This window comes from Anneissia japonica, unplaced genomic scaffold (assembly GCF_011630105.1).
Source record: "Anneissia japonica isolate Jap-2015-1 unplaced genomic scaffold, ASM1163010v1 scaffold401_len1656234_cov178, whole genome shotgun sequence".
NCBI lineage: Eukaryota > Metazoa > Echinodermata > Crinoidea > Comatulida > Comatulidae > Anneissia > Anneissia japonica.
This window is the reverse complement of record NW_022745982.1, coordinates 739,355-756,127: the sequence shown is the minus strand read 5'-3', so window position 1 is coordinate 756,127 and position 16,773 is coordinate 739,355. Positions and strand designations below refer to the sequence as shown.

At 33.9% G+C, this 16,773-nt stretch overlaps 1 protein-coding gene across 1 annotated transcript in view; it reads right to left on the bottom strand.

Moving 5' to 3' along the window:
- The window catches only part of LOC117120104 (polypeptide N-acetylgalactosaminyltransferase 2-like), a 96,044-nt gene that overhangs the window by 68,720 nt on the left and 10,551 nt on the right, over positions 1-16,773 (bottom strand). The window contains exon 2 of the mRNA XM_033265115.1: positions 9,784-9,992. Within this exon, the coding sequence (XP_033121006.1) occupies positions 9,784-9,992 (209 nt within the window). The remainder of the gene's footprint in view (positions 1-9,783; positions 9,993-16,773) is intronic.

Sequence of the window (16,773 nt, the reverse complement as noted above, 5' to 3'; positions counted from 1 at the left end):
ATCATCAAGCATTGTGTTTCATCCAGAGACAGTGTTTAAGCTCCCATTATAGCCAAAATGTCAAGTTATCAGTTATGCTATATACTGACCAAAATAGCAATAAAGATAATGAAATAAAATTCACTGTTTAGTATGTTTCTTTGACAATCAAACTTCAATTTTGCTAATCCTCTCCATACTAAATTATCCAAATTACCAAACATTTTTTTTAACTTCAATCTGTCAGGTGATCTGAAATGATACTATCAAGACTTGAATTTGAATGTGATTTTCTTTTTTTTTTTTTTTCTTAGATTTTAAATTGTCAACAATCTAATGAGGAGGACTTGTCATGGGCTAACTTCTAGCCTAAACATTTCATTGGATCAGTGCTACCTAATAAACAAAAGTTAGACATTTCTATACACAACTAAACAAAGTATTGCATACCTTGAAATTTTATTTAATTAATTATTGTAGCCCTGTCATCAGCCTGATAATGAGACATACTGTAGTATACTAGATTGAAAAATAGTAACTTGTTACTGTACTGTAATGAATTTTACTAATAGATACAACAGATAATATAAGTATGCAACTATATTCAATGCTTAGCATCAATTGTTTTTTTGACATGAGAAAGTCACTTTAGACCAAGTAAGAAAAAAGTAGTTTCTTGTTCTAATATTTTGAAAAAGAGAATGCAGGTACAGTACTTTCTTTTCTTTGATGGTAAATCCAAGATGTTCGATGGACAACAGCTACTGTACTACTTTCTCACTTTTACCAAGTAGACACATTAGGCATGTTCACATAAGTTATTGTGATAAACTTATCATGATCTATTCATCATGATAACTTTAGCATGTTAGGGTGCGTTCGAGCCAGAAAAATATCCGTGCGAGGCCCGTGTATTTACATGGAAGTTAAATGCCGTGCGTGACTCGAACGGGGGTAAGATGTAAAAAACATCTGGAACACGCTCGCCTATTTTGACCACCGAATTTAGGGTTATAGAACCGTGTATCGCTGTCAAAGGCCATTATCGCGACCATTAATCATGTTTTAATGACTCTACTGTCTGGCGGTCAACATGAATTCAATTCAACACGTGCAAAAACCATAGGCTTGTCCAGTTTTACAAAAACAAATGCATTCGTCGACCTGTTGTTAATGTTATAGCATCATCTTCATCATTTCAACATGTCTGTGTGGACCGAACCTATGATACCTTACCTTCTCTCATTGTGGGGGGAAGACAGAATACAAAGACAACTGGACGGCACCCGCCGAAACAGCGGTATTTACAAAGAAATAACTGCAAAGATCGAAGAAAAATTTAGGGGAAAGCTGACGGTGACACAGGTCACCAATAAACTGAAGTATTTGAGCAGGGAGTACAGTACAAGTGCGTGAAGCTTGGTTAGAAATGTAAATATTGCGTGGCATGATGGGATATACTATTGCCTCGCTGACCTCAAACGAGTATTTCCGAGGTAAATTTTTACATAATTTTTACACGGTTAGACAAGATAAGTTTGTGCTCGAATGCGGGGACCCCGTGGTGTAAAGCCATGCGTTTACCTGTCATATACACGGAATTTAATAGGCGTGTATGGCTTGAACGCACCCTTAGAGAAAACCTAGCTACCGAAAGCAAATAAAAGAAGCACTAGACATGATTCATACCATATGTATCCCCAACCACGAACAATCGAGAGATGAAGTCAGTCAGTCAGATTTTTGTACATTTCGTAAAAAAAAAATAAACAAATTTGGTAAGGCAGAGAAAATGGATGTGCGAGGGAACGAGAAAATAGTAATTTTTTTTTTCTTACAACAAATGTAAATAAACCATTAGTGAAACATAATAACCTTGGCTAAGTTATTTTGTATTTTTAAGAAATTCAACATACCTTCTTCCTGCTTTCTCTTATTCTTAATGCAACTTTAAATTCCACATTAATATATTAATATGTAATGAAGACACTATGTCTGCATTACTGCAATGATTGTGAATAATTTTTGGAAATTTTACCTAACAGATAAAAACAAATATCTCTGCTTTTACGTTTACTTAAAATGACTTCAATTTAAATATTCCTTTTTTTTTCTTTTTGGATCTTGTTCCTTTCTCCGATGATCTCCGATGACAAGTATTGTAATTGACGGATGTCTTAATATTCAAGATGACCATGCCAGAGTAGATTTTGGCATGGATTGGTTTAATATCTTTCAATGGTAACAGTCTGTCTAAATGTGATAGCTAAGGATAGAAAAAACAAACTGATTCATATTAAAATTATTTATAAACACTTCCCAGATTTTCAAAACTTTGAAAAAAAACTGTTGTATGGCCATATATTCTCATGATGTGCCTACTGTATATATGATGTCATGATGTGATGTCATCATGACCATATTAAGGCATGTCACATATTTTTGTCATATTAACTTTGATATTCTGGACAGGGCCTTACCACACAGAACCTGCATTTTCCAGAGATAAAAAAGAGAAGTTTACAAATGGAATACGGCCAGTAAAAGGAAACTGCATTAATCGGGTCCGAATATCAGAGCACCCTCATCTGTAGCTATAAGGGACAGCAAAGATCTTAATTATATAAACAAGATAGCGCTCTCCGATGTTTTACGTGTAACAAAGTAGAAGTGTCCATTCAAGCAGGAAGTAATAGAAAGTAAATTGTAGTTGAGAGAGAGCGTCCTTTTTGCTATCGCGGCTGTTATACGAATGTTTGCACGCAAATTATAGATGTCAAAGTTAAAAAGTAATTTTAATTGTGAGACGGCACCCTACACCGCGTTCTTACAGGAGAAGAAGGTTATCTTGATTATTATAAGATCTTCGAAGGTCAGCCTCTACAGCCACTTTAATCACAGTTTAGCATCCTAGCGAGATCCTACATTAATTATAAGCGCATGAAAAGGAAATTAAAGATTTTTTTTTTTTATTAAGTATCTTTATAATTTGTTTATGGTAAAAATGTTGGCAGAGTTTTCAAATTTATATCTTAATGACAGAATATAAGGATGAATGGTGTGATATGGAAATGAGTAAAAAAATAAACTATAAGAATAACTTACTATATAGGCCTACAGTATACTCACATAAAAGAAAAAAATCTTAAATAACTACAACATTTTGGCTCATCTCTGTGCTTATTTTCAGAGGTGAATCCAAGAATTTGAAATAGAGGGGCCCAAGGAGGGGCCGAGGCAAACAAAGCATTATGATTATGGCACCTCTAGATGGCCGGAAATGACAATCTTACACTTAAGTTTGCATACAATTTTCCTATATTTCTCCGTTTATTAATACTTTTTTAAAAAAAATAGGAAGGGAGCCCGGGCTAGCTCTCCCCTCTTGAATCCACGACTGATTTTTAATCAAAATAAAATGTGTGATGTCAGTCAAGATTAACTGTAAAAAGGATGTTTTTTATCAATCACTGATGTGTTCCGGCAAAAGTCCCTGCACCTTGGAATCACACTAAATAGACGGCGCATTATAAGTGCTTTTTTATTTATTTATTTAAGTTTCTAGGAAAGAAAAAGTGTTGAAAGAATCAAATATAGTAGTTTGCTCTATTAGCTCCGTTTTAACTAAGTCAAGAATGTAGTGGCTTGTCATTTTTTTAAACCAAATTTGCTAATTTTGATGTACCGAATAGACCGATAGTCTATTGTTTACATCCAACACCCAAGTTAGGTCACATGACGCCCATCACTGAATTAATCTATTGTATTTTGATCAAATTTTTATACTGTATTTCTTCTTGTTTTTAATGTTTTTCTCTTCAGAGAATAGGCAATTTGTCAATTTATCTAGGTAAGCATTCACAAAGCAGACAAATATTTATATGAATTTTGAAAAGAATGAAGAAATTGAAAAAACAAAGCAAACCCAGGCACTAAAAACATGCCTGGGAAGTATGTTCAGATGCCTTACTGTAGGACCCTGGGAGACGGAAATAAAAATCAAAGCCCTTTCTAGAAATCAATTTGATTTTAAGGCCATGCTCCATACTATTCAAGTAAATATTCTACAGAATGATATGAAGGGATGTTAATGGCTAAAAAGGTACCAATTTCTGAAAATTGATAAAATGTACAAAAACATGTCATGTCAATAAACAAAAGCTAAATTGATTGATTAACTGACTGAAAATCTGAAGGCAATGAGAAGTATTCTGTTCCATCCAACCTACAAGCAGACAATGGAACGTAATAAAGAAGATTAAATATTTTAAAGCATTGTTGATAAATGAATGGTGCGATGCAATCTATTGAAAGAATACGAGCTAGCTTACAGTACCATCTCAGATACAATCTTCCAAAACAAGCATTTCACAGCTTAATCTAAGTTTATGTCTGTCTCAGTATTCAATATTGATTATTATCCAAAATCACAAGCAGAAAATCATGTCCTTAGGCTTGGTTTCTGAGCTGTATTTTAATAATACAAAGATCAATCCATTAGTTGACAGGTATAATAGTGATTATAATGAATTAATGATGATAGAATGGGAGTATTTTTAGCCTATTATTTGTAATAGTATTGACCTCTCAAACATTTAGGTAAAATACGCTAATGCATTTCTCTATTAACTAGAGTAGGCCACTTTATTATTAACAAGGGCTCATCTTTTGTAGAACTCATATACTGTACAGAACTTTCGTGAAGGTAGAAGCATTATTATCACAGTTGTTGCAAGTAAATTTGGCATTGACCACGATTTCGCTCTTTTTGCATGAAATGATTTAAAAAAAAAAAAAAAACATTTCATGTGTTTATGTTTTGAGGCACCTCGTTTCAAAGAATTTAAAAAGTGCAAAATACCAATTTACCAATACTTTGCACTTTTTTGTTTTTAAATCATTTTTTATCATTTAATTTAATCAATACAAAGTAATGGAAAACGATTTGAAGGAAATTTATGCACTTTTTTCCTGGAAAGATTTTTGTGGATGCTCTCTAGAACATGCGCATTTTTTATTGAAACTATACAGTAGGCCTGTACTAGTATGTGAATTCCAACACATGAAACGAAATAAGTACATTTTTCTTGGAAAGCATTTTGGGGTTGTTTTTTAGAAGTACAGTATTGAGCAAATTTATATTGATACCTACTTGTATAAATGCTAAAAATACATTAAAACAATAAAATTAACACAAAAAAAAACATAACAATAATAATAATAATCAATAACCAATCTATATACACTGTAGTACAAGTTTATAAACATTTAAGCAAAACCATTTAAAAAACCCTGTATAAAAATTACGGTACTATATGTTCATTCAAATGAAAATCTTACATTTTTAACCTATTACAGTACAGGTCTCCCTACAGTAGGTCTAACTAATTAAAGACCCTCCAATCCAATTAAAGAACACTTTTCTGCAGCCCCAAAATGAACATCTATCTTTGAGTTTATCTTCATAATAATAATTGTTCTAATTAAAGACCAAAACTGCTAAAGAACATAAAAACCCAGGTCTTTAAAGCTGAGAAGACCTGTAATTGTTTATCTAAATAAAATCGGTTATCTAGGCAAAAACGGAAAGTATAAAACAAGTATATTTGCCATACTGTCACTTCTCTTATTCTTTTTTTAAATTTTAAAGTAATTTATATTTCTCTCATGGACAATACAATCTAAAACACGTATGCTACTGTAATATGTTTATGTTATTTCAGGAGTCTCTGAAATTAATATGTTTGAAAGCTCTGACCCTTGCTTCTGAAAACAGTATACTGTTATTCTTTAGTTGGGTCTAGTTTCTAGCCAAGCAAATAAAATTCTAAAATTGATGTTTCGCTCTTTAAAACACAACTGGAGTCCAAGGGTCGAATCCCATATATTGGCCCAGGGCCGCATTAACTACAGCCGACTCAAAACGACCGTTCCATTCACAGTATCTAAAGTCCTTTCTGCACGGTTTTTGCGTGAAATGTTATTGTATAGGAATAGAAGTCAAAGTTGATAGCTATCAAGGCGACCTTAGGGACCCAGGTTCAGTTTACGTTCAGATATGAATGCGGGACCTGGGCTGACTTTGAAGTTAGACTACATTTAGTTCAGCTTTGGGCGGGCTTAAAAATTTATTGATTGTTCACCCTTAAAAAAATAGGCTCCCAGCGGGAGTGTGTGTCTACTGTCTTATACAGGAGTTTTTTTTTAAATTTTGTTATCTTATGTTCTTCAATATGCAGATGTGTGTATTATTGTAGTGTATCTGGATTTTTCATGAAAATTTTCTTTCATAACAATATTCTGTATAGGCCTACTATATATTACACAAAAAAAACTTTTAAAATGAGTAACTCTTTGAGTTAGCACGTTATGTCGTTGAACACGAAGAGTACTACCAACCATGTTCTAGAGGGCGTCCTTCAAATGAGGTAAAAGATGCTACGTCTCTATAACGTGTGTTCAAGTTTCAAATGCAATTTTGTTCGAGTTCCGAAGGCTATTCGATTGTTAATAGAATGCCCCCCCCCCCCACCTCGTGGTAGTAGTATCCATCATGCCTAAACTGGATTTACCCTTTTCCGCCATCTTTAATTGCTACATCATGACAGTGTCTACGCCCCCGTTGGGGGCAGTAGACACAAAAAGGTGGTCCCAAAGCGGTACTAAGTGAGTGATTGGCTCTAAGTAGCTAACTGTTAAAATAAAAAACAATATTATACTTCAAAATTGAACAGCAATTTTACTAATGTATAGCAAGGGACCTTCTCTATTTGTATTCATAGCATTTAAGTAATAAAAAAATATATAAATATTTATTCCTAATGAAATGCTTAGAAAGAAAATTCTACAATGACAATAAGCAGTTAATCAACAAAAATAATAAACCCCTGCTACTAAAGAAACATTTAGAAGAATCAGTTTTTTGCTGAATCAACAATCAAATTGATTATTTTACAAACTGCTAGTTTAAGTTGGAAAATCGTATGTGTATGACTTCAACTGAGTTGAAATCAACAACGGTGGCCAGGTCTTAATTAATTATCTAAATTCCCATTAGAACATCAACGTTACAACTCAATTGAAACCTGGACTGACTCATTCGTACACCAGAGATTAGTTGTGAGCTATCAGCAACGGTCCTTGATTAATAAGTTTTGATGCGGTAATACTGTAGGTAAAAAGTAAAATAATGGAAAAAAATTAGTCACTTTTTTACATGTATGTGTTTTAATCCTGGAAGTCATAACTACTATATTTTAAATTGAATTTTGAGTTAATGAAAGACAGAAAATAATAAAGTTTCTACTTCTCTTTATGAACTTTAATATATAAATTTTCATTATAATTTATTGTTTCAATGTGAAAGATTTTATCTTTTGAAATTGAACCATCCATTTCTGCTTTGTTAAAAATGTTACAATTTCAAATAAAGTTTGGTAGACAGGGGTTAATCTCATGCGAGACAACAGATTTTCCCAGAAATCCGTAGTTTTCCGAAAAGGAAGCAATAAATATTTTGCAAATCAACCAATCTCTTGTAAAGAATGAGGAATGATTTCAAGTTTTTACTAAGTTTTCAACTACAGATTGTACACAAGGCCAACTAAAAAAAAAATTAGTTTCTCGTCCTAATATTTTGAAAAGGGGAGAATGAGGGCACTTTTTTTTCCTCTGAGATGACAAATCCAAGATGGTCGATGAAAAACAGTTACTACTTCCTCACATTTACTGAGTAAACAAATTGAAAGCAAATAAAAGAAGCACTAGACATGATTCATACAATATAGTATGTATCCCCAACCACGAACGATCAAGAGAGGAATTTTACTGATGCGAGTTAGCCAGATTTTCGCACATTTTGTAAAATAAAGGAAATAAAAAGAAAAAAAAAAGTAAGTAAAAACTTTGGTGAGAAAGAGAAAATGGATGAGCGAGGGGATGAGAAACTATAATTTTTTTATTTGACCTGAAATTAAAATTAAATGTGTTGAGAAAGCATTAAATCAGATATCCCTGAAGTAGCATTTGTATCCCTGTACACCATTATTTTGACATAAATAACAATCACTATTCAATATTAATACCAATAACAATATAATTCTATAGCAGTCATGTTTTACCCTACCTGACGTGTTATCGTACCCAATACTCAGTACGTTCCCAAATGCTAGCGAAAACATTTTGCAAGTGATTCAGGTGGGAAACAAACAAAACCCACAACCTGCAGATAACTATCTTGGCGCCATAACCATTAGACTACCAAGCTTGCTCTTAGTGTTTAGTGTCGTATCCAATCCCCAAGTAGCAGTGGGTACTGCGAATGCTATTTCGATTTGCAAGTGATATTCATAATGATAATGTAAGTCTCATATAGTTTGTAGATGCAAAGGCCTCCATGCACTTATACATTATTATTAGTCCGGTCAGTAGTTGAAAGACCTACAGTACACTATGATTCTACGAAAAATCAGCTCCCTAGGAAATTAATTCTGAAATAAAGTGCTTAGCTGGTAATCAGTAAATTGGGTGAAGAAAGATAACATAGATAAAGCGAGTGTGCATATTAAGTAAAAGGATGCAAAGAAGTGGTCATCCATGAACTTGCTTATCTATAAAATTTAAAGTAATATTTGCTATTATGTGTAGGGGCCTATTTGCTAATTGTGTATGATCAGTTGAGTGCAACACAGCATAAATAAATAGATAATAAAAACATAAACTAAATTTCAAACTACTGTATGTCGGATAAACCTATGAGGCATTGCTGGCAATGAACTGTTTCTGTATCAAAGTCTGTGGATTCAAGTCTACTGTCCAAGGAGTTACCAAGAAATTGAGACAGCCTCTTGCAATTCCGCAATGAAAGCAAAAATCTCTTAGAAACTTACTAGTATTTTATAAATTGTCTGCCGGAAGTCAGTTTCACGCATCAAAATAAAGTTAGATGTGTTTATTTATTTTTATTTATTTACCACTTTTAAAGAGTGTGACCTATCCATTTCCTGCAGGAACTGATCATAAGGGCCCTATATAAAACATAGTATATTAAATATTCAATAGACAGGAAGCTCATTAACCAGACCTCACAGAAGTGGCTTCTTCTAAAACTTGGGACCTCTGCGTCAACCTTCAAAAAGGTTATTGTTATTGTTATTTGTCTTAACATACTTTTTTCATAAATACAAAGTCTGATGCATTTTAATGACTTGCCTGGTGACAATAAATGATATCTTAATCTGAATCTGATCCATAAGTACTACATAGTATTTATTTTTCGCGCCGCACCTTTAGGCTGTAACGATCAAGAGGAAATAGTCATTAAGAAACTGTAGGTAGTGGTAGATTTTACTAAGAAGAAATGGAAATGCAAAAAGTGGTTGGGAAAACACGTACTTGGCCGAGGCAATAGAAAGTACTGTCACATTGCCAGCTACGAGTTTACTCGTCCTTATATATTTTCCAGCCAATTTATTACACAGAACATTTTGATATGTGACTTGATAACATTTCAAGAAAGTATGTTTGTACATTGTGCATTGTTTTGGCACACAAGACAAAACCTAAAAAAAGGTCTGGCAGTCAATGTGTAAAACATGCTTGAAATTAAAAAAAATAAAGGTGGCTTCTTCCAACTTTAGACCACTGTATCTAGAAAAGGCTAAAACACTTCTCTGATGATGACATAATTAATGTCGAAATATTGAATCCCGACCTGATGGTGTGCATTTCGATACTTGGAGTACAGTGTGTATTATACTATCTTATCTGAGTTTAATCAGTGGACCTTTCGGCTAAAACACTTACTTTGAGTTTCTAGAATCTGGTACATCTCTACTTATTGGTGTTTTATCACTTTCTACTTGATTGAATTTATTCCTTATATAAGCATCACCGCCCGGTTTTACTTTGGTTTTTGCTATATACGTCTGTACATCGAAGTTCCTCCAGTCGTTGTCACTGTGAAGTAATTTCCCATGCTCTTTTACATGATCACCTAATGGTAAGCTGTAATCCTGAAAAAAAAAATATTTTAATGAATATAATTTTAAAAAGTATCTAAACACTGACATTTAAATCATGAAATTATTCACTCTATAACATTACAAAATCGTGCAAATTTTACAAAACTTCTACATGTATTCTAAATCACAGAGCAGTTTCAAATACTTTATTACATTATTTATATAAATAATATATATTCATTAGAGTGCACTTCATAAACAAATGAGTTTACTATATTATGCCTATGAGACCATTAATGTCAAGGTCCACGGCCCAGCTATGCATACAATACTTTGTGTTTTACTGAAAGGTATCTAAAGGTTTGAATTTACATTTATCTATGCATTATAAGAATATAACACTTTGATCCAGTCAACTCAATGTTCATAAAGCCACACACATGTGATGAGTTCTACCACACTGCTGTAAAGTATACCAAATTGCTAAATTTTTTCTTGAATCAGCATGTAAAGCATCGCACAGCATGGGTTTTAGTTGGAATATCCAACAATTTTTGTGACTAATTTGGTGTATTATTTATAAGCTTAAACTCAGTCGGCTGATCTGGTGGTAGCCACTATGCGTGTGCTGAACCATGGTGATCTCTTGGTCACCGGTTCAACTTCAATTGCTGCTCTCCATGTATTTCAGCTGAAGGGCTGGAATGCAAATTATGATACTGTAGCGCACTGTCTTTAGGATGAGACAGTTTAAGCCGTTAGTCCTATGTGCATTGTGGCCCATGTGCATGTTAATAAACGCAGTACACTCTTCGGAAAAGAATAATGGGATTATCTCCTGGTATCACGATCCCACTGAAAATATGTCTTCTTCAGACTTTCGTGGGTTATCCTTACTGTAGTGTTTAAACTGAATAAATCCATCCATTCATCCATACATCACTATTAAAATATTTTCAAATATTGGACAATAATACACCTGTAGCCCGAAGCTATAATCATCTTGATTACAACATTCATAATGTTTCATGTTTATTCATGTTAAAAAGCTTGAAGAATAAATTCATAGCCATTATAAATTAATGAATATTTTAAAGCTTAATAGAACATATAAACAAGGGGCGGATGCACTTAAATCTTGTAAATATGTAAATCATATTGGCACGTTCGCATAATAATTTAATATTAGACAATTCCCGGAATAAGGCTAAAGAATCTGGTGAATTATTGTTATCATCAAAAAAAAAAGAAAAATCTGGTTACTGAATGCCTATGACCTCACCAAACATCTGATGATGTCATGATTGCTGGGGTTTGACAGTATCCAGTCAGTTGCCAATAAATTGTGATACAATTAGAAAAGTTCTGAGTAAACAGTTTTATATATTAGGTTTTTACAAGAACAAAATATCAGTCATAATAATAGTTAACAAGAAAATAAAATGCTAAAAGATGATTTATAAAGTAGATACACACTACAGGCATACATTATGTAGTGTTCAAATTAGTTATTCTTAGCATTACATTCAGTACAGCCAGGCTTCTCTTCTAGCACCTATCACGCCTTGAGGTACTCTCCTGACAGCTGAAAATGCTCCTCAGAAGCCCATTGAATTTGACATTTGACTGTGTCATCCTCTTACTATTCTGCTTGCCACAGACTGCTGCAAATTCTATACTGAGGGTTTAACCATCTTCAAATTTACATCCATAAAGCAAATGCAGACGTGCTTAAAATAATCTGAAGTTCAACAGCATCACACACGACCGATCAACTGGCTCAACTAAAGTGTTTTGTCTAATGATCATCCAGATCAAATCCTGATTGCTCTTTACCCCTCAGTTAACCTTAAAAACTCTTTTTACCTAAAACGTAAAAAGCAAGATTTAGAGCCTAATAGTCACATATTACCATGATTAAGCCACATTAATGGTAGACACCTACAGTACTAACAACATTGAACAATGGAAACAATATTTCTTGTCTCACCTTGTGCCAATACACTACCAATTTGCAAAAAAAAAAAGAAAAAAAAAACATTTTTTGTAAGACTCATTTGCAAACCATCTTTTTCATTCAATTTTTTTTATTCTGTTTCCATTTTTATCCTCTTTTCCTTTAGATTGAGACTGTTACTATATTAAGTGAATATTTTATTAATTTTAATCATTTATTCATAATTAATTGAAATGACCCTTAAGTTTGATGTTGCAGGAATTTTGTACCTAAAAAATACCTACTTGTATTTGTAACACCTCATGTATAACTCTACTTTATGCCTAACATTACGTACTGTGCCATGGTATGATTTGAACATTCGAATGAGTAGTTTGCTGACTTTTACAAATAATTACTCTAAAAAAAAACCCAATCAAACACTGGCTTTTAATTACACATGCTGTTCTGGAAAATTACCTTTGTAGTCCACCAGAAATACGGATTTGACTGGACAAAATTGCAACAAAACGTTTTATGATCTAAATATAAACTTAATTATATGTAAAACAACATGCTAAAAGTTTACCAAAATAGGACGTACATAAAGGTGTTTTTTATAACCAAAAGTTCAGCACTATTTGGAAGTAGACTTTTACACGGTACGTACTGCGGTTTTCAAACTTTTCTTGATTATGATTGGTCAACATTTAGGTCAATGTAGGTCATATCTGTTTGTTGCCGGAAAGAGTGAGACCCGAGTGCGAGCTTCGCGATCGCGAGATTTGGTGTGCGAATCAGAGATAGGCCTATATTTCTCCCAGGTTACAGGAATTACAGAGCTGTAAATATTGGAAATTAACTGGAATCATGCCTGAGCAGTTCAATGTATGACCAAGACAAATTTTATTGTAAAGTCTAGGCCTGAGGCCTTGTAATAACATTTCATTTTTAGGCCCTAGCCTAGGCATTGCTATCTTGCTTCCCGGTTCAGTCTCGCGCACACCTTGAAGTGTGTCACTTTCCCCGCACTGCAACGTTTTCTCGGCTAACGCACGCATGAACGTATAGAGAAAATCTTAGTAACGTAGGCCTAGGACTATTTTCAATGTAATCTCATCAGTAAGTATCTAGGTGTCACAATGGAACCAGAAATGCATCGGCCTACTGATGTAGAACTACTACTTTATTTATTGTTGAGTACCGTTTTTTTTTTTTTCATTGTACAGTATCGCAAAAACTAGAGCAGTCTCAAAATAAAAAATCCTTCAACTTATATTTTGACGCCTTTTGAATTTATATTTAGGATTAAAATCTGTATCATAACATAGGGCCTACTAATTATTGAGTCGTTTACTCTGTTCATGATACATGCATCCAATAGAAAGCTCAATATCAAAAAAAAGAATATTGGTCATTGATTTCGCATCACGAAAATGGGAACATAACATAACTGTTGTAGTTTTGATTACATTACTGCTGATGATAAATGAATTTTGCATTGAAAATTATTAACATAAATTAGTTCTACTGTAATTAAGGGTAATAAGGGTACAATTTCACGCTTCGGTTTGTGTCCCTTGAATATTGGTAGGCCTACCCTTATCTTATTGAGAAGTCCCAAAAGGGCCCCTGATTAGGGGTTCTACTTTATATCGGAGTACTGTAGTGTCTTCCAACAACAATATAATTTGATAAACATACTTTATTAAAGAAAATAATTATCTAAAACAGCTTTTCAATTTAATTTTCGGCCTCCTACAGGTGCAGTAATCATACATTTTCTTAGCTCTACTTCAGCCGTACGTGGTTGGGACTGAGGTAAAAAAGAAATATAAAATAGTACCTAGATGGGAAAAGACACTTTTATATACTATAGTAAAATTCATCATCATCACATCACCAGGCAAAATGAAGCTTCAACAAATTTCTCATGATTAGCGATTTTCGGCAACCATATAGATCTAATTAATACTGTATATGTGATGTAAAATTAATTATCATTGATCATATGTTTCTTTGTTATTTATGTACTTTGGTTCCATGGGAAAAACTAATTTCATATTTTAATTTGACAATAAAGCTATCTTGTATCTTGTCTCTTGTATCTAATATGAATCGCTGCGATAGAAATATAAAACATAATCGTCTTCGATTTATCTACTTTACCAGTTCATGAGCCGAAAACCAATTTATCTTTACACACTTTTTCTCATACTTGTATAATAAAGGCACACGCACTCGAGTCGTGTATTACAGTTAATTCAGATGTTTGTGAACAGAAAACACCGGTATCTTGTTATAAAGTAAGATGTTCTCTGCCTGTACAGTGGTCTTTCTTTAAAATCTCGTCATTTATGCTGTTCAATTCAACAATTTCCAGGTATATTCTTGACTTCCTTTAGGAATTTACCTTGCGGACGAAACGTGATGGGGACCACCCCCTTAAAATAGTTGGGGTATGTGTCGCCTGCCACCCCCGTCCATGCTATTTACCATAAGACAAGGCATTATAAAGTAGTTCGGCATCGAATCCTGAATTTACGTGATTTCCAACATTTTCTTTATATGAAGAGAGTAGAATAGTTGGCCTATATTACAAATAAATCAATTATCAGTCGTTATTATATTTTTTTAAATATCAGCAATTATTTTACAATATTTGCCAATAAATTTGTTTTACTGTATTGGCTATAAAATTTTATAGCACACACTGGGCAGGCCTCACCATTTGTCAATTAATCGTACCTATCATTGTATTTAAAATTAAAATTAAATTATTGTCGTAGAACCATCTACCCTGAAATTAAATATTAGAGGTTACTAAAAATTTCAGTTTTACTTCCGTGTTTACATTCTGGGACGTGACGTACGTACGAACTTGCGTACGTACGTACGTGTTGTGTAAAGGAGTGCGCGCAGACTGTTGAAGGTATTTTAACCAATCAAAAGCGTCAGCGGGAAATCAAATTAAAGCGCTTCGTAACCAAGGCACAGCACACACATCCTAGGCAGGGCGTATAAGCCCAGTGAAATAGTTCAGTTTTCTTTGCTATAAAAATCACCTTTCCCGTGGGTATATTTTGGTAAACTTTTTGTATGTTATAGATATAAAATTTAACTATATATATTCGATTATGTCCAACTTTGGTGCTTCAAATCCGTATTTCTGGTGGACTATTGATTGAGAAGGGGATGTCCCAAGTATGCTAACCTTCCAATGTTGAAATTTAAGGGGCTGGGCTTATACAAGAGAAAATAATTTTTTTCCCCTGACTATTTGAAGCAGTGACTTGTTTTAAAGGTAGGATGGGTTCTTGCTTCAATAGTATTTTGGATTCTATTCATGCTTGGTCATTTGATAAGGTGACTGATTTCATTGCTTCTAAAGTTCATAATAGAAATGATCCTTTGAAAATAAAATCGCATTTCTTTAATGTAATGGGTCACTGATAAAAAACAGAAGGATTTTGTTTTCATTGGTTTAAACAGCTGGGCATTTCAAATTTGATTTCAGAGACATTAAAGTCTTGTCCAAACTATCAAAATTTATTGACCAATGTGATATGCCCATATTTGGGTGATACAATATGACCTGTATTGGTTTCACATACACAGAACAATTTCTAAGGTTTTTTATTGCTTGATACCTACGTGAAAGCATTTATAGTATATTATTTTGTTTCCCTGGTCATTGTATTCTGTAAAATTGTCTTCTCTGTGAAAATAATGTATAAAAATTAAAGAGTAGAGTCTTTTGGAAGAGACGTTAAGGTGGTAGTCCTACACTCTTTAGAAAAGACCAGGGATTCGGTCTCCAGTGGTGTATCTAGAAGTCTTAAATTGGGGACTGAAGGAAGGGGGGGGGGGGCGCAAAAGTTGAAGTGGGGGGGCTCAATGATCAGTTGAGGGGCGCTAACTCGCAAAATATTTTAGGTGATTTTTAACTACTTGACCGTGATTTTTTTTGGGTGGGTGCGGGTAACTTTTTGGGGGATGTGCGCCCCCACGCCCTCCGCTAGATACGCCACTGCTGTCCAATTCACCTGAAGGGTTGCACTGCACCCAGTGCACCGCAGCCATAGTGCTACTGTAGTTGTTTAGCTAGGACAAATTCAATTACTTCAGCTTTTTATTTACTTATTCATGCACTGCAAATAAATACTGTCGGTTCAGAACCGTGTTACTGTCCGACCTGAGACAATCGGCTGGAGAGCTTGGAGTGAACGATGAACTGCCGAAAGTTCCCAGAGGTTGATGCCCAATTAAGGCACTCGGTACAGGTTTTCGAAAAAGAATGAGGAAGTTGCATGGTTGAGGGGCCACTTGTGCTTAGCGCCAGAAGTCGATGTTTCTTTTATTTTTTTTGAGGGGCATTCTCTCGTGAGATAGAATAGGCAATCAGTTGGTTCATCCAGGTACTGTAAGTATTGATGAATTAGAATCACATAAACATACTTTTGGAACATCAGATGTAAAGATTAATAGGCCTATATTAAAAAATAATAGTATAGCATAAGCAATCTATACTGTAGTTAAGGCAAGAACTTTTATACCTTGTTTTGCGAACATAATATTTTAAAGATTTAAAGAGAGCAGAAAAAAAAATAAACCCCAAACCCCCCCTAAATACGGGCCTGGTATTATAAGAGTTATTTCAACCACTTTTAATATCTCAGATTAACAACATTCCTATGACAAACAGTATCTTGAGTATATTTCCCGGACGACTATTGTAACGGTACTGGTTTGGTCTACAGGAGCTTGTGCTTCGTACAGGTCATTCCATTCATAGAAAAAGCCTTTTTATTGGAGAAAGCGTACCTGTCGTTAGCCATAGTAACCTAGGTCAATACTAACTCCGGCTATATAAAATTGAAAAATATTAATCTTATT